Source organism: Bubalus kerabau, chromosome 4 (assembly GCF_029407905.1).
Source record: "Bubalus kerabau isolate K-KA32 ecotype Philippines breed swamp buffalo chromosome 4, PCC_UOA_SB_1v2, whole genome shotgun sequence".
Lineage (NCBI taxonomy): Eukaryota > Metazoa > Chordata > Mammalia > Artiodactyla > Bovidae > Bubalus > Bubalus kerabau.
In genome coordinates this window covers 143,581,340-143,600,776 of record NC_073627.1, presented here as the reverse complement: position 1 = coordinate 143,600,776, position 19,437 = coordinate 143,581,340, and the positions used below count along the sequence as shown (strand labels likewise).

Sequence of the window (19,437 nt, the reverse complement as noted above, 5' to 3'; positions counted from 1 at the left end):
ATTCTATGGACAGAGGAGCTTGGTGGGCTACAGTCCATAGGGTTGCAAACAGTCAGACATGACTAAGCACAGACTAGCACACAGTGGATACCTGACCACAGGCCACCCGTTACAACTTCATGTTTTGTTCATTATAACGTCTTCCTCGCTTTCCTTGGCTCTGGTACAGGGGCGGTGCATACGTGGCATCCACAGCAGCGTTGCTGTGTTCCACAGAAATGGCATACGCAGCCAGTGAGTCACTGCTCGGACACAGTCTCTGAAAACCTCAGCACACGCTGCCAACAGAGCTCCTTTGACCGTGGGATGACACCTGTTTGTTAGTCTGTCCCAGTCTCTTAGTCTGTCTGGAATAACATGTCTAGGCTGATTGAAGACTTTCCGTAACTTACCTCTACTAAGCATGTCTCGCCTGGCTCTCCACGGCTCATTGCTCTGCTTTCACTCCAGCTGTTTTCTTGGCCTTGATGACTCCTTTCCACTTTCCTAAATTTTGCAAAGCTCAGAGAAAGCCTTCCCTTCTCCCCAGTGCCCTGCCATAGTCCTCCAGCCACATTCACCTCCTCCTGACCTTGACTCCTCTTGCACAGGTAGTATTTATCCCATTGTGTCAATTAGGGTTTTTAAAAAAATATGCTTTAACAGCTTTCTGGAGGTGTAATGGGCAGGCAATAAATGGTATATACTCAAGGAGTAGAATATGATGAGATTTATGTATATACTGAGGAACCACCATCACAGTCAAGGTAATGGTTACATTCACGTACTACTGCTTTCCATGCCCCTGTGTCATGCCTCCCTCTCGGCTCCTCCTTGTCAGAACCATTTGGTGTCTTCTCCAGTGAAGCATCTGTCAGAATATTTTGTTCATTTTTAAAACTCCGTTTGGTTGTCTTCTTTTTCTTTTTTTCATTTCGCCACGCACAGGGCAAAATGTGTGGGTTCTTAAATCCCCAGCCAGGGTTTTTTTTAGTCCAGTTTGTCAGCTTTTTCTTTCATGTATCCTGCTTTTGATATTTAAGAAATCTTTGCCTACCCCAAGGTTGCAATGATTTTTCTCCCATGTTTCTTCTATGAGTTTTATTGTTTTAGGTTTCACATTTAGGATCCATTTCGCAAGGTATGGATCAAAGTTCATATTTTTTTGCATGTGCATATCTAATTGTTTCAGCCCATTTGTTGAAAATACTATCTGTTCTCAGTTGAACTGCCTTTGCACTTTGTCCAAAATCATTTTTATCTGTGTTGGGTTTATTTCTGGGCTTTCCATTCTGTTCCATGGGGTCACAAAAAGTTGGACACGACTCGGCGACTGAACAACAATGGCAACAATGCTGGTATTGCATTGTCTTGATGACTGTTGCTTCATAAATAAGTCTTGAAATCAAATAAAATTAATTCTTCAGGTTTGTTCTTTTTCAAAGTTTCTATTTTAGGTCTTCAATTTCCATAGAATCAGGTTGTTGTTTGTTGTTTAATCGCTAAGTTGTGTCCGGCTCTTTGCGACCCCATGGACCGTAGCCTTCCAGGCTCCTCTGTCGATGGAATTCTGCAAGCAAGAATACTGGAACAGGTTGACATTTCCTTCTCCAAGACTCAGGTTGTCAGTTTCTTAAAAGAAAAAAAAAAAAAAAACTCTGCTGGGGTTTGGCTGGACTTCATTGCATCTATAGATCAATTGGAGGAGAATTGGCATCTTAATAACAATGAATGATCTACAAACTTGATATATTCTCTGTTTATTTAGGTCTTATTACACTCAGTTTTACATTATAAACTTAAAACTTTATTTGAATACAGAACACAGGATATAAAATTCCACAATATGTTAAGAGAAAAAGAAAATTAAGAGCTATTTAGGCTCATGAGAGCTACAGCCCCTGACCTCCAGAGGTGCCCTTTTGCCATTCTCTGCACCAGGGGCAATACATATGAGAAGTACCAGCCTGTGAGCAGCACTTTGCATGGAAATTTGCAGTTGGTGTGATTTGTATTTAAATAAGGTATAGTAGTAGTGTTAGTCACTCAGCTGTATCCAGCTCTTTGTGACCCCCATGGACTGTAGCCCAGCAGGCTCTTCTATCCATGGGATTCTCCAGGCAAGAATACTGGAGTGGGTAGCCATGCCCTCCTCCAGAGGATCTTCCCAATCCAGGGATCAAACCTGGGTCTCCTGCATTACAGGTGGATTATTTACCATCTGAGCCACCAGGGAAGCCCAGGGAGACTCTTGGAAAAACAGTGAACACACCAGGTCTTCCTGAGTCCTGATAACATGATGGGACTCGGGCAAGTGATGGGGCCCTTGGCTGAGCCAGAGCTTTTCATTAAACATAGCAGTATTTAATTAGCTAGTTAATCAATGTGCTACAGCCCTCTATCAAAATCAAGTAGTGGCCTTAGAGGTGTCACCCCAGGTAATGTGTGTATATAGGTTGTAGGATTCCGCAGTTCCTTCACTCTTGTAGGTTTCCATTCTGGAAGTGCTGGGCATCTTAAGTTTGGTTACGTCCCTTATGCCTTCTCCCCATCTCTGTGTAGAATATTTGGAATCACCCTTCAGTTCAGTTCAGTTCAGTTACTCAGTCATGTCTGACTCTTTGCAACCCCATGGACTGCAGCACACCAGGCCTCCCTGTCCATCAGCAACTCCAGAGTTTACTCAAACTCATGTCCATTGAGTCGGTGATGCCATCCAACCATCTCATCTTCTGTCATCCCCTTCTCCTCAGGCCTTCAATCTTTCCCAGCATAAGGGTCTTTTCCAATGAGTCTGCTCTTCGCATCAGGTAGCCACAGTATTGGCATTTCAGCTTCAACATCGGTCCTTCCAATGAACATTCAGGACTGATTTCCTTTAGGATGGACTGGTTGGATCTCCTTGCAGTCCAAGGGACTCTCAAGAGTCTTCTCTAACACCACAGTTCAAAAGCATCAATTCTTTGGCGCCCAGCTTTCTTTATAGTCCAACTCTCTTGGTTTGACACAAAATGTTCTCACCTATAGTATTTTGAAAAGCCTATTTAAATCAACAAGTTGGTTTTGTTGTGTTTTTTTTTCCCCCCAGGAAAAACGCAAAGCTGAGGAAGCCCTCAGTGACCTCAGGCGTCAATATGAAACAGAAGTAGGAGACCTACAGGTGACTATAAAGAAACTCAAGAAGGTAGGTATAGGGCAGCTCGACTGAGGGATAGCTTCAGTATCTCAGTATGTCTAAATTTTTAGCAACTAAAAACATAGGGGATCATATTGAAGCTGTGGATGGATCAGATATCAGAATCAAATTGGACTCCTTGGCAAGAATTTTTTTTTTAATTTTATTTTTTAACTTTACAATATTGTATTGGTTTTGCCATATATCAACATGAATCCGCCACAAGTATACACGTGTTCCCCATCCTGAACCCTCCTCCCTCCCCGTACCATCCCTCTGGGTCGTCCCAGGGCACCAGCCCCAAGCATCCAGTATCATGCATCAAACCTGGACTGGCGACTCATTTCATATATGATATTTTACATGTTTCAATGCCATTCTCCCAAATCATCCCACCCTCTCCCTCTCCCACAGAGTCCAAAAGACTGTTCTATACATCAGTGTCTCTTTTGCTGTCTCGTATACAGGGTTATTGTTACCATCTTTCTAAATTCCATATATATGCGTTAGTATACTGTATTGGTGTTTTTCTTTCTGGCTTACTTCACTCTGTATAATAGGTTCCAGTTTCATCCACCTCATTAGAAATGATTCAAATGTATTCTTTTTAATGGCTGAATGATACTCCATTGTGTATATGTACCACAGCTTTCTTATCCATTCATCTGCTGATGGACATCTAGGTTGCTTCCATGACCTGGCTATTATAAACAGTACTGCGATGAACATTGGGGTACACGTGTCTCTTTCAATTCTGGTTTCCTCGGTGTGTATGCCCAGCAGTGGGATTGCTGGGTCATAAGGCAGTTCTATTTCCAGTTTTTTAAGGAATCTCCACACTGTTCTCCATAGTGGCTGTACTAGTTTGCATTCCCACCAACAGTGTAAGAGGGTTCCGTTTTCTCCACACCCTCTCCAGCATTTATTGTTTGTAGACTTTTGGATAGCAGCCATTCTGACTGGCGTGAAATGGTACCTCATAGTGGTTTTGATTTGCCTTTCTCTGATAATGAGAAATATTGCACTCAATATGCCATCAAATTTGGAAAACTCAGCAGTGGCCACAGGACTGGAAAAGGTCAGTTTTCATTCCAATCCCAAAGAAAGGCAATGCCAGAGAATGCTCAAACTACCCCACAATTGCACTCATATCACATGCTAGTAAAGTAATGCTCAAAATTCTCCAAGCCAGGCTTCAGCAGTATATGAACCGTGAACTTCCTGATGTTCAAGCTGGTTTTACAAAAGGCAGAGGAACCAGAGATAAATTGCCAACATCCGCTGGATCATGGGAAAAAACAGAGAGTTCCAGAAAAACATCTATTTCTGCTTTATTGACTATGCCAAAGCCTTTGACTGTGTGGATCACAATCAACTGTAGAAAATTCTGAAAGAGATGGGAATACCAGACCACCTGATCTGCCTCTTGAGAAATTTGTATGCAGTTTTTGCAGGTCAGGAAGCAACAGTTAGAACTGGACATGGAACAACAGACTGGTTCCAAATAGGAAAAGGAGTTCATCAAGGCTGTATATTGTCACCCTGTTTATTTAACTTAACATGCAGAGTACATCATGAGAAACGCTGGACTGGAAGAAACACAAGCTGGAATCAAGATTGCCGGGAGAAATATCAATCACCTCAGATATGCAGATGACACCACCCTTATGGCAGAAAGTGAAGAGGAACTAAAAAGCCTCTTGATGAAGGTGAAAGTGGAGAGTGAAAAAGTTGGCTTGAAGCTCAACATTCAGAAAACGAAGATCATGGCATCCGGTCCCATCACTTCATGGGAAATAGATGGGGAAACAGTGGAAACAGTGTCAGACTTTATTTTTCGGGGCTCCAAAATCACTACAGATGGTGACTGCAGCCATGAAATTAAAAGACGCTTACTCCTTGGAAGGAAAGTTATGACCAACCTAGATAGCATATTCAAAAGCAGAGACATTATTTTGCCAACAAAGGTCCAGCTAGTCAATGCCGAGGTCCAGCCCCGGCTGATCCAGGGTATTCGAAGGAGAGACGGCTAGGCGACCTATTCAAATGTTAATTAGAAATAATAAAGAGTAATAGAATGAGGATAGCTCAGTAGGAAAATTCAGTGGAGAAAAGAAGCTGAGTGGCTTGGTTTACGCGGAAAATCAATATAACCCGTGACACCAGGTTAGCTCTGACCACGGAGGCCGCAGGCACCCTCTCGAATAGCGGAAGGTGCCCCACCTTAGACACCTTCTCGAGTGGGTCTTAGAAGCCCAGGCAAATAAATGGTCGCAGAGGATATCCGCGCTCCAGATGGACACTCAGCTGGAAGTTAAAGGGAAGAATGACATGGGGAGACCAAGCGTTGGTGAGCAAGGCCCATAGCTTTATTTTCAACAGGGGCTTTTATACCCTAAGTTACACATAGAGGATAATAGGGGATGCAAAGTCAGCAGTCTTTGATGCTTATCAAAAACCAGGGTTTCTTTCCTGCAAATTTATTGTATACAAATGGTTTAGGTGATTTACATCATCTTCTGGCCAGAAGGCCTATTAACATTTTATGACTCTTGACAAGGACTTATCAACAAAGACTTATTTTCTCTAAGAGTAATTATTTTAAGGTTTGGCGCCATCTTCCAAGATAAAATTGCCTTCCTATAGGGCGGAGGTGTAATGGGTTTACAAAGGAAAGAATTTATTACCTTAAGGGTCTAAAGTTACTAACACCAAGGCCACTACTTATTTTTTCTACATACCAACTATATTAATTAATACACATTCAAGGATACAATTCAGGGGATGTGAAAACTTGGCAACAAACATTGGCTCATCAATGAAATCTTTTACTAGTTTTATTCTGACAGTTTCTAACTCTCTGAGAGGCTCTAAGCTATTTGAATATCTTAAGCTTCCCATGCCTCTCGAGGCTGGGAGACTGTAAACAATCGTATGCATAGCTGTAGGTGTCCGGGTAAACTTGTCAGGCGAGTTAGAGAGCCATCTGAGGGGTTTGGATTTAAACACTCCTAATTGCCCAGGAACTTTATTAATTGGAGCTGTAAGTTAGCTCTTTGACAGAGAGAGCGAGATGATGGTGGGGGACAGCCCCCAGTAAAGTCAGAGGTGAGAGCACAAATCAATAAAGTAGGCAGACTCTGGTTTTTTGGGGGTAGATGCTCGAGAATATCCGGGGGCACTCCCGAGGCTCGATCCCGCCTTTGCGTATGTCGAGCCTCCTTCCTCATGACCTTTGTCATGAGTGGAATGTCTCTCGCCGGCTCCCGGCAAGTCAAGGCTATGGTTTTTCCTGTGGTCATGTATGGATGTGAGAGTTGGACTGTGAAGAAGGCTGAGTGCCGAAGAATTGATGCTTTGAACTGTGGTGTTGGAGAAGACTCTTGAGAGTTCCTTGGACTGCAAGGAGATCCAACCAGTCCACTCTGAAGGAGATCAGCCCTGGGTGTTCTTTGGAAGGAATGATGCTAAAGCTGAAACTCCAGTACTTTGGCCACCTCATGCGAAGAGTTGACTCATTGGAAAAGACTCTGATGCTGGGAGGAATTGGGGGCAGGAGGAGAAGGGGACAACAGAGGATGAGATGGCTGGATGGCATCACTGACTCAATGGACGTGAGTCTGAGTGAACTCCGGGAGTTGGTGATGGACAGGGAGGCCTGGCGTGGTGTGATTCATGGGGTCGCAAAGAGTCAGACATGACTGAGCTACTGATCTGATCTGATCTGATCTGATAATGAGTGATGTTGAGCATCTCTTCATGTGTTTGTTAGCCATCTGTATGTCTTCTTTGGAGAAATGTCTGTTTAGTTCTTTGGCCCATTTTTTTATTGGGTCATTTATTTTTCTGGAATTGAGCTGTAGGAGTTGCTTGTATATTTTTGAGATTAGTTGTTTGTCAGTTGCTTCGTTTGCTATTATTTTATCCCATTCTGAAGGCTGTCTTTCCACCTTGCTTATAGTTTCCTTTGTTGTGCAGAAGCTTTTAAGTTTAATTAGGTCCCGTTTGTTTATTTTTGCTTTTATTTCCAATATTCTGGGAGGTGGGTCATAGAGGATCCTGCTGTGATGTATGTTGGAGAGTGTTTTGCCTATGTTCTCCTCTAGAATTTTATAGTTTCTGGTCTTACGTTTAGATCTTTAATCCATTTTGAGTTTATTTTTGTGTATGGTGTTAGAAAGTGTTCTAGTTTCATTCTTTTACAAGTGGTTGACCAGTTTTCCCAGCACCACTTTTTAAAGAGATTGTCTTTAATCCATTGTATATTCTTGCCTCCTTTGTCAAAGATAAGGTGTCCATAGGTGCGTGGATTTATCTCTGGGCTTTCTATTTTGTTCCATTGATCTATATTTCTGTCTTTGTGCCAGTACCATACCGTCTTGATGACTGTGGCTTTGTAGTAGAGCCTGAAGTCAGGCAGGTTGATTCCTCCAGTTCCATTCTTCTTTCTCAAGATTTCTTTGGCTATTTGAGGTTTTTTGTATTTCCATACAAATTGTGAAATTATTTGTTCTAGCTCTGTGAAGAATACCGTTGGTAGCTTGATAGGGATTGCATTCAATCTATAAATTGCTTTGGGTTCTAAGGGCAGCATATCTTTTGCATAGATCTAATGGATATTTCTGATCCCTTGAATAGTTGTCCATCAAACCTCAGTTTTCTTTCCATGTCTTTACCAAGTGCCCTCGAGTCCCACGTGTCTGGTGGACTGTCTTCTCATGACAGCAGCAACAGTCTTTCCTGGTCATGTAGTCCTTCACCCAGCTTACTACAGGTTACATGTATTCACTGGATATTTATTAAATGAAATGAATATTTCTCTTCTCTGTAGCAAGTTCCAGATCTAGAGGACCCCTGATCAGAGCACAGGGTGGGAGAGAACCTGTTGAAGTGAAAGCAAAGGTGTGATTGGTTTTGGCCTTTGTTCTATTTGTTTTCTAAAGATTAGGGTCCATTTTACCGTGTGGTTTGCTGGTAGGTGTTTAACAACAGGCTCTGGAGGAATTTCCCTGTGGTCCAGTGGTTAGGACTCTGAGCTTCCCTTGCAGGGGTTGTGGGTTAGATCCCAGATGGGGCTAAGATCCCACATGCCACACCTGGCACAGCCTAAAAAAAAGAAAAAAAAAGCAGGCCCTGGAAAGGGAAGAAAAGAAGGAGTATTTCTGATATTTACCAATTTCCATAGTATAAATATTTCCACCATTACCAATTTCAAGCTGCCAAGTTGACATCACTGAATGCAATTTGGGAAGAGATGCTTAAAATAAATAGGCTCTCACCTGCTGATATACATTGTCTCCAGCACAGTACTGGATTCACTTCCTGCATGTGGATTGTCTCCATAACTAATGGAAATATCTTAGCTAAAATGAAAATAGGTACTTAAAAAATAATCGTCCCTGCAAGTGGCACTGTGAATGTGGGCACATCACTTTGCTTCTCTGATCGGTCATACGATAACCTTTAATGCTCCTTTCAGTGCTCATACTGAATGAGATTAAGTGACAACTGTATTTTGTGGGTTATTGTAATTTAAACCTCTGACATATTAAGAATTATCCCCAGCATTCTTCCTGGAAAAGTATTATCAATGTCAACCTTATATGTGATTTCCAGAGGTCATTAGACCATAATACAATGCGTGTATTACAGAATTTGAATGGACCAATCCTTTGCTTTATGCTAGAGTCATAGATTCTCCTAGTCCCTGTCCTTACTTATTTCCATGTCATCCCAAATCATTATACTAAGATTATGTTTGCAAGAGGAGACACAGAGGGACTTCACTGGTGATCCAGTGGTTAAGATCTGTCTGCCATTGCAAGGGACACATGTTCAGTCCCTGGTCAGGGAACTAAGATCCCACATGCCATGGGGCAACTAAGCATGCAGGCTGCAACTGCTGAGCCCAAGCACTCTGGAGCCTACCCACCACAACAAAGATCCCACATGCACAGCTAAGACCTGACACAGCCAAAAATAAATAAATAAATATTTCAATAAAAAAAGAGGAGACACAAGAATTTCTTGCCCTCATACAACATAATGATGAAGACCAAAAAGGCACTGAACAGTAAGAGTCAGGAGTGATAAGACCTGAGTCTTTATTGAGGCTGTGTCTATTCCTTCCTGTAACACCTGGGACAATTGGCTTCATGATTCTGATGGTTAGCTTCTCATCTGTAAAATGGGATTAATAATAAACTGTCCTGTCTAATCATAATAACTGACATTTTATTGACTGTGTAGCTTATTAACCCTCTTCTTCATTATTTAAGAAAATCGAATTCTCAAACTTTGTCTGAGGAAAGTATAAGTTTCCCACTTTTACAGCTGAGGACATTGAGTTCCAGGTTTAATAGCTTGTTCAAAGCCTAACCGCAACTGCCAGTGGAGAAGTAGCCCAGACGCCTGCATCCACCACCAGTGAGTGGGGCACTGGGCAGGGAGATGTGGGCTGTATCATCAGTGCTTAAAGTAAGGACTGGGCCTAAATGCCTGAGGGCAATCTGAGGAAGCTAACCTGAGGTAAGCAACCCGAACTGTGGGATCACCAGAGAGAGAAAAAATAAAGAACTTTCCCACAAAAGCTCTAATGTTCAGCCTGGCCCATTCACAAAACAACGGATTGAACGAATTCCAAAGGAGAGCTAGCTGGCTGCACACAAGCCCCTTCGCCCCATCCTCCCAGAGGCAGGCATGTGACAGCCAGAGCCGGAAGGCAAGGGGCTGCTACAGTCTCGGCCCCAGAGACAGCATCTTCCACCAAACTGTGAGCATGCTTCCAGTTGCTAACTATGTCTTCATGGGATCCTGGATGGTTGACATCCGCCAGGAGGGTTGCAGCCTGAGATCAGCTCCCCAGAGGAGACAACATGGCACAGCTGAGATGATGCTCTCGCAAAGCACCCTGAGTGGCTGGGACCAGGGGGGTGATTAAGATGCACGGTCTCCCAGGACAGTGTGCTCGCCAGGCACCTGGTCACCTGAATTGCTCGGACCTGGGAAGGGTGCAAAATGCACACCAATCCATGATTATGCCCTTGCAGAGTACATGAGAACCTGACGGACTTAGACCTGGGAAATGTATGAAACGTAGGGCCCACTTCAGACAGTGCCCTTGCAGAGCACGCTGGAGCCTGAGCAGTGTAGACCCAGGAAGCACATGCTGCCTTGAGCTGTGACAGACCCAGTGTGGTCCATACACTGCAAGCACTCCCCACACACACCCAGCAATATTTTTTTGCAGTGTCCCTCCCTCCCCACAACACAGCTGAACAAGTGAGCCTAAATAAGTGACCCCCTTTCTCCCCTTGTGTCAGGGCAGAAATTAGAGACTGAAGAGACTTGCAAACAGAGGAAGGCAAAATAAACAAACAAGAGGGAACTACTCTGGAAGTGACAGATGCAACAGATTAAACCCTGTAGTAAACATTGACTATGGATTGGAGGGGGCCTATAGACCTTGAGAACAAGTACAAGCTGGAACAAGGAACTATCTTAAACTGAACTGACCCCACACTGCCCATAATAGATTAAGGGAACAATTCCGTTCACCATTGCAATGAAAAGAATAAAATACTTAGGAATATATCTATCTAAAGAAACAAAAGACCTATGTATAGAAAACTAGAAAACACTGGTGAAAGAAATCAAAGAGGACACAAATAGATGGAGAACATACCATGTTCATGGATTGGAAGAATCAATATAGTGAAAATGAGTATACTACCCAAAGCAATCTATATATTCAGTGCAATCCCTATCAAGCTACCAATAATATTTTTCACAGAACTAGAACAAATAATTTCACAATTTGTATTTAAGCACAAAAAACCTCAAATAGTCAAAGCAATCTTGAAAAAGAAGAATGGCACTGGAGGAATCAACCTGCCTGACTTCAAAGTTACTACAAAGCTAGTCATCAAGACAGTATGGTACTGGCACAAAGACAGAAATACAGATCAATGGAACAAAATAGAAAGCCCAGAGATAAATCCACAAACCTATGTACACCTTGTTTTTGACAAAAGAGGCAAGAATATACAATGGAGAAAAGACAATCTCTTTAACAAGTGGTTCTGGAAAAACTGGTCAACCACTTGTAAAAGAATGAAACTAGAACACTTTCTAATACCATACACAAACATAAACTCAAAATGGATTAAAGATCTAAATGTTAGACCAGAAACAATAAAACTCCTAGAGGAAAACAAGCAGAACACTCTCTGACATAAATCACAGCAGGATCCTCTAGGACCCACCTCCCAGAGTATTGGAAATAAAAACAAAAATAAGCAAATGGGACCTAATTAAACTTAAAAGCTTTTCCACAACAAAGGAAACTATAAGGAAGATGAAAAGACAGCCTTCAGAATGGGAGAAAATAATAGCAAATGAAGCAACTGACAGAGAATCAATCTCAAAAATATACAAACAGCTCATGCAGCTCAATATAAGAAAAATTAACGACCCAATCAAAAAAATGGGCCAAAGAACTAAACAGACATTTCTCCAAAGAAGACATACAGTTAGCTAACAAATACATGAAAAGATGCTCAACATCACTCATTATCAGAGAAATGCAAATCAAAACCACAATGAGTTACCATCTCATGCTGATCAGAATGGCTGCTATCAAAAAGTCTAGAAACAATAAGTGCTAGAGAGGGTGTGGAGAAAAGGGAACCCTCTTACACTGTTGGTGGGAATGCAAACTAGTACAGCCACTATGGAGAACAGTGTGGAGATTCCTTAAAAAACAAAAGAGAACTGCCATATGACCCAGAAATCCCACTGCTGGGCATACACACCAAAAAAACCAGAGTTGAAAGAGACACATGTACCCCAGTGTTCATCGCAGCACTGTTTACAATAGCCTGGTCATGGAGGCAACCTAGATGTCCATCAGCAGATGAATGGATAAGACAGTTGTGGTACATATACACAATGAAATATTACTCAGCTATTAAAAGAACGCATTTGAGTCATTTCTAATGAGGTGGATGAAACTGAAGCCTCTTATACACAGTAAAGTAAGTCAGAAAGAAAAACACCAATACAGTATATTATCACATATATATGGAATTTAGAAAAATGGTAATGATGACCCTATATGCAAGACAGCAAGAGACATAGATATAAAGAACAGAGTTTTGGACTCTGGGAGAAGGCGAGTGTGTGATGATTTGAGAGAATAGCATTGAAACACATATATTACCATATGTGAAATAGATGACCAGTCCAAGTTCGATGCATGAAACAGGGCACTCAAAGCTGGTGCACTGGGACAACCCAGAGGAATGGGATGGGGAGGGAGGTGGAAGGGGGTGGGGAGGGAGGTGGAAGGGAGGTTCGGAACAGGGGGACACATGTACACCCATGGCTGATTCATGTCAATGTATGGCAAAAATTACCACAATATTGTAAAGTAATTAGCCTCCAATTAAATAATTTTTTTTAAAGTAGGAACTGGCAAAAATAAATAAATAAACCCCTGTTTCAAATATTTTAATTATTTAAAGCAAAATTTCAAATTCTTATGATTACATTTAATTTAATGATTTATGTGGTTGTATAATGTTCAAAATTGAAGATGTTTAGAATTCCCATATCTGAATGTGAATATATTCCTAAACTTAGTGGAACCAACTAAAAGTGAGTTTGTAAATGCTCAACTTTTACTTGCTCTTTCAGCTAGAAGAACAATCAAAACACATAAGTCAGAAACAAGATGTGGCTGCATTAAAGAAACAAATTTATGACTTATCAATGGTAAGAATTACCTTTTCATTTTCAGTAATGTATTCCCTGTTAGACTAATGTTTCTTAAATAAAATCATGCTATGATTTCAGTGTTCCAGGAATAAAAACTTAAAGAGAAATTAATACTACAGTTAGAGAGTCTTTGAAATACCTCTGACTAAAGGTGTTACATTTTTGGCAGACTTTTCCCTCAGTCTATTACCTAATACCTATTGTAAATGCTTTTATTTTTCACTCAGAGCAATGATTATGTGACCTTTAAACATTTATTAGTTAACCCCTGCATTCATATAACATCAACTCAGATCTGTTTCCCTAGCTTTGTAAGATGAGGTCTTATTGCCCTATCCTTCCTCTTGCTGTCCCTTTCCATCTTCTGCTGACAATATCTCTAGTATTTGTGTTCCCAGAACTGATAATATCTATATCTGTTTCATCATCATTATTTTCTTTAGTTTCCAGGTTGACTCAAACACTGAAAGCCAATAATGAATATTTCCTTTATTATGAATCTAAATATTCTCCCCTGCAGAGCCAAGAAGTGAGCATGAATGAGCTAGAATTGCATTTATTTCTGTCCACTTATTATCCCTGTGCCACTCAAAAAGAGAAGGTCCCCCAGGTTTGTGGTTAGGATCCATTTATGTACTACCAGTTCCAGATTTTGCTACCTCTTAGTTGGTTTTGTGCTTAAATCATGACTTTAAAGAGTTGCTTACTTCTCTTGGATTCTCTTGGTGGGGTTTTTGGTTACTTATAAAAAGAAACTCTGTCATCTTCATATCCCTGATACCTTGCAACTTCTATCTATTCTTTCCAGTACATGGAATTTGTTTTTTCTTCTCCTGAAAATATTGGAGAAGTTTTGGAGTCCAGGAGATTTCAATTCTTATTGGATTGATTGCTTTTTAAATTTGCTACCCAAATGTCACCTTGGAATTTCTAACCATTTCAGGTAGCCAATGTATGATTCCTGTGCAGCTAGGCAAATAGATCTGTTTACCTCAGGGCCTCTCTTCTGAAAGACAGTCTCCTTGGAGCTCTCTATGTGAAGCTGGCTGTCAAACATGGAACCCCAGGTACCATATGCATGAGGCATGGATATGTACAAAGAGAAGCCTTAGCTTTCCTTTGGGGAATCATTCAGTTATTTTTAAATAACTTGTTGCCTTTGGAATCAGCTCTGGATTTCTGCTCTTCTTTCCTAAAGTAAGAGCAGGTATGGGTTTGAGAGGCAGCATGACTTAATATACAATTTTAATCTCTGTTTTCAGCCCTCTTCTCACTCTCTGGGCTTCTGCCTGACCAATTGTCTCTGCTCTGCTCTACAGCAGAACCTTCAACACCTATCATCTGGACCTCCTTTTCCCCTTCTTTCTTCCCTTTGTCAGCGCATTGCCATCCAGTTTCCTTTTTCCAGCAATGTTTTTAGATCACTTGACTGTTGACTGGCCCCTCTTCCATTCTTTTATTAGTTTATTTTCTTTGGTATTTCATGTTAATAGGGTCTCAAAAGGGAAAGAAGACTAATTCTTGTGCCCAGTCTACCATATTTAACCAGAAACTTCCAGTGATTTTTTGTTGTTGTTCTTTCTCTTTTGTTTTTAAGAAAAATATAGAAATTTCCTAACCACACAGGCTTATCTTTAAGTATAAAACTTAACAATGTTAGGTGATAAGATTTATTATGAAAAGTAGCCCGTCTACCTGATAATAGATACTGTCAATTCCACACACTATCAGTAATTCCACAGCTCTCATTAAGTAAAGCAGATGTTTAAATGTTTGGTCTCCATTGTTTTACCAATGACATGTTAAAGTATCATCATGATAAACTCTTACTGTTGTAGTTTTGCACCAAATGCCCAAGTATTTAAAAAAGAAGAAGAACAACAACTTTGAGGATTTAATTTTGACATTTTAATATTTTACTAAAATTTAAAATTACCTTGAATTGATAATTAGTTCTTTGAACACCAAGGTTTGAAGACTGTGGAGGGATGAGAGTGACATGTGGGAAAGTTACACTACTTGAATTCACGTCTCCCTGTGGAAGAAACTCTAATGACCTGCACTGTTCCTTTCCTCTAGGAAAATCAGAAAGTTAAGAAAGATCTTTTGGAAGCACAGACAAACATAGCCTTTCTTCAGAGTGAATTAGATTCTTTGAAAAGTGATTATGCTGATCAGAGTCTGAATTCTGAAAGGTATGAAACTTCACATTTTACTTTGTACTTTGAATGGAATGTTTATTCGGGTAACATCCATGTGAATGAAGCTTAGCTACGTAGTAATAAGGGGTTATTTATTAACTTTGCTAATATTTTCTTTGCTTTCTAAAGATTTTATGTTTAGTGTCAGATCTAGTGATTTTTGTGTTTTTAATTTTTTAAAAAACAAACTGATTAATTAGTTTAATTTTTGACTGCACAGAACAGTGCAGGGCCTAGAAATGTTTGAATTAAATGGGAGCAGAAGAATATACCTAAAGTATCAAGAGGCAGTGCTAACTGAGGTGCTTTGAAGGTAGAAATTCCAACCCTGCAACATAGGCAAGTCATTTTATTTTTACTATGCTTTAGTTTTGCAATATGGTGTTAATAATATAGGATCTAACACACACATCTACACACAAAGGCATGTAATTATACATAGGGAAGATACACGTAGCTATTTATATAGGGGTATTATAAATATGGGCTTCTCTGGTGGCTCAGAGGTTAAAGCGTCTGCCTGCAATGCGGGAGACCCGGGTTCAATCCCTGGGTTGGGAAGATCCCCTGGAGAAGGAAATGGCAACCCACTCCAGTATTCTTGCCTGGAGAATCCCATGGACGGAGGAGCCTGGTGGGCTACAGTCCATGGGGTCGCAAAGACTCGGACACGACTGAGTGACTTCTAAAAAAAACAAAATTATAAATATGAAAATGCATCTATATGCATGACTATATGCATGTATCCCCTAGTACATGTACAGTTGAGAAAAATACCTTGTGTTTTGTTTGTTGTTTCGCCAACCTTATTCAGAATTAAGATCCTGTAATGGAAAGCTTCCCCAGGTGGCTCAGTTGTAAAAAATCAACCTGCCAATGCAGGAGATCCGAGTTTGGTCCCTGGGTCAGGAAGATCCCCTGAAGTAGGAAATGGCAACCACTTCAGTATTCTTGCCTGAGAAATTCCGTGGATAAAGGAGCCTGGTGAGCTACAGTCTATGAGGTTGCAAAGAATCGGACATGACTGAGAATGCAAATGCACAGTGAAAAGCAGTCATACATTTATTAAGTGCTTACTATATGCAGGTCCCTGAGCTAGATAAGGAGTTATGAGTGTGGAGTACATTTTAAAAAAAGAAAAGATGTGGCCTCTGCTCTTTGAGAACTTCAAATTTAGTTGGGAAACTTAAAAGCCAAAAGGTTACAGAGTTAAACAGCATAAGAACTCAACAATGTCAGAAACAATACCACCAGCAATGTCACACGTTGGGTTTATTGCCATGAGATGGTAGACAAAGTGTTCTTTTAGTTCAGAAAGGTGGAGACTTTATTAAAGAAGAGACACTTGAGTTACACAGGTCCCACTGACAACTGCCTGACACTGCCTTTAGTACTTCATTAGCATTAACTCAGTCACAGTTTCCTATGCCATAGGACCTTTCCTTATCCTCAGTTTACAGATGGAAAAAGAGTCTCAGAGACATTCCATGTGTGGCAAAACCCAAAGCAGAGGCAAGGACATAAGGAGGGACATGACTAGTTTGGGGAACAGTGGTCAGGCCAGTGGACAGAAAAAGATATTTTGAATGGAAAGGCAAAAGTTTAAAAAAATTTTAAAGTTTTAAAACTAGTTTAAGGCTGTAATGTAAGGTCCCAGAATTTTTGGCTAAGGAACTTAAATTCCTAGAGACAACTGGGAAACTTGTAGCTTTATCAAGAGTGCAAATGGGCAAGTTAGTTATTATGGACAAAATTTGACAGCCTGGGGGTCTGGGGAAGATAGGGATGGGGGTTGTCTGCTTAGAAATGGAGCTGGGGTGGGATAGGGGCTGGAGGGAAGTGGCTGATGTTCTGAATGGACATTTTAAGGAGAAGCCCAGGACTGCTTCATAATACAGCAACAGAGGACTTGCTGAGCATGAGTTTATAGTGAACAGAGAAAGCCTAGTTCTGTGGATCCCTCTGTGGCTTAGGGTAGGGAGGGGAGGGCCAGCAGGACTGGGAGCACAGAGATGAGAAAGGAGTATTAATATAGCTGGGATTGGGCCAGCAGGACTGGGAGCACAGAGATGAGAAAGGAGTATTAACATAGCTGGGATTGGGGTTGCGTACGGAGAAGGCGATGGCACCCCACTCCAGTACTCTTGCCTGGAAAATCCCGTGGACGGAGGAGCCCAGTAGGCTGCAGTCCATGGGGTCGCTCAGAGTCAGACAGGACTGAGCTACTTCACTTTCACTTTTCACCTTCATGCATTGGAGAAGGAAATGGCAACCCACTCCAGTATTCTTGCCTGGAGAATCCCAGGGACAGGGGAGCCTGATGGGCTGCCATCTATGGGGTTGCACAGAGTCGGACACAACTGAAGCAACTTAGCAGCAGCAGCAGGGGTTGCGTAAGGCTTGATGGTACTGCACTCCAGTACTCTTACCTGGAAAATCCCATGGATGGAGGAACCTGGTGGGCTACAGTCCATGGGGGTCTCGAAGAGTTGGACACGACTAAGAGACTTCACTTTCACTTTTCACTTTCATGCACTGGAGAAGGAAATGGCAACCCACTCCAGTGTTTGCCTGGAGAATCCCAGGGACAGAGGAGCCTGGTAGGCTGCCGTCTCTGGGGTCGCACAGAGTTGAACACGACTGAAGCAACTTAGCAGCAATAGCAGTAAGGCTTGGAATGAGCAGAGAAGAGTCAGAGGTGAGAGAGTGAGTTGGGTTGAATGGGTAATGTGAGCACCTGTGGACAGCAGGCTTAGTAGAAGGCCAGGGGTTCAGTCCCAGTAAGGACCAGAGCCAGGGCAGTAGGCTGGGGTGGAGGAGCTGTGGATGCTGCAAGGGGGAATGGAGGAAGCAGAGCCTTGCAGGAGGAAGCAGAGGTGTGGGTATGCTTGTGGCTCATAGGGGAGAAGAGGCTGCTAATGGGCTGAGAGAATCGGAGCAGGAGCATGGAGAGATAGAAACCATGGTCAAGGACGCAGGACTTTGGAAGAGATGGAAAGGAGTCTGGGAGAGTAGATACAGGTAAGGCAGGACTGAACACCTAATGCTCATTCAAACATAAAATGTAATTTTACAGGGATCTGGAAATAATCCGAGAATACACAGAAGATCGAAATAGTCTTGAGAGGCAAATTGAAATACTCCAGTAAGTTCTCATATTTCTCATCACACTTACATTTAACTTATATTTTGTTAGTAAAACACGTGCCACATATAACACGAGTTGCCATGTATCAGAGGCTAGGTTCAGAGATCCACACATGTTCCTCTTGATACGGTGACTTTAGCACATCAGTTTAGCTTTCTGATGCTGCTAATCCTACATAAACTCCTCCAATCCAGGAACAAGGTTATAATTCTCTAAAAGTCCTCTTAAATCAGGTTGGTATGTCCAGTGTATCTTTATAATAGATTTATTATACTGTAAAGAACACAGCCCTGACCTCATCAGCTTTCTGTGCAGCTTGGCACACTGAGAGGTTTCAGGCATCCCGCATAGTGCGTGTCACATCACTAGGCACACACAATCATTCTCGCTCAGTTTATTGTGCCTGCTTAGCAGTATGTTTTTCTTCTTTGTTTTAAATCTCTTGGAAATATTGCACCTGCTCTGTCAGCTCTGCAACTAAGCTGCAGAATCCATTCTCTGAGGGCCTCACTGACAAAACCTCCCTCTTCCCTGACACCCTTTCTCTCTTTTCTCCCAGGCAATATTTTCTTCTGGTTTTACTTCCCCCAGGTAATGTCAGGTCAGGCTTGATGATTTTTTCACCATTACAAATGCTTATTAAGCCTCACCTGTGGCACTGATAGAGTTGATATGTTATAAAAATCCTGTTAATTCACCTACTCATTTATTCAGCAGGTTTTCATTTAGCACCTTTTATGGTTCAGGTATGCCAGGAGCTGACACTCAGAGAGGCACTCAGCCTCTCTCCTTATGGGCTAGTCTAGGGGAAGAAGATGGAACCTCATCAGTACTTCTAAATATAACATGCCAAAGGAGAGAGGGGGGCCAAAGGGAGCCATGCATCTCATAAGGGCATTCTCCTATCCAGGAAGGTCCAGGAAGTGTTTTTGGAGGAAGAAACAATTGAATTGAGTTCTGAAGGATGAATAAACCTGAAGCAGGGAAAAAGTAGCTGGTGTCTAAGGCAGAGACTATTTGATTTTAGAGGTTGCTGAGGCTCTGGCTGTTTAAATGGCTTCTGTAAGAGATATGGAAAGTAAGTGCCTGAGTTGGGGTTTGAACCCTGAGTCAATATTGGAGCTTTTTTTAAATTAATTTATTTTTTAATTGAAGGA

At 41.6% G+C, this 19,437-nt stretch overlaps 1 protein-coding gene across 1 annotated transcript in view; it reads left to right on the top strand.

The window, feature by feature from the left end:
- RASEF (RAS and EF-hand domain containing) overlaps positions 1-19,437 on the top strand; it is a 91,514-nt gene that overhangs the window by 38,501 nt on the left and 33,576 nt on the right. The window contains exons 4-7 of the mRNA XM_055578880.1: positions 3,068-3,163; positions 12,851-12,928; positions 15,011-15,126; positions 18,209-18,277. Coding sequence (XP_055434855.1) covers positions 3,068-3,163; positions 12,851-12,928; positions 15,011-15,126; positions 18,209-18,277 — 359 coding nt within the window. The remainder of the gene's footprint in view (positions 1-3,067; positions 3,164-12,850; positions 12,929-15,010; positions 15,127-18,208; positions 18,278-19,437) is intronic.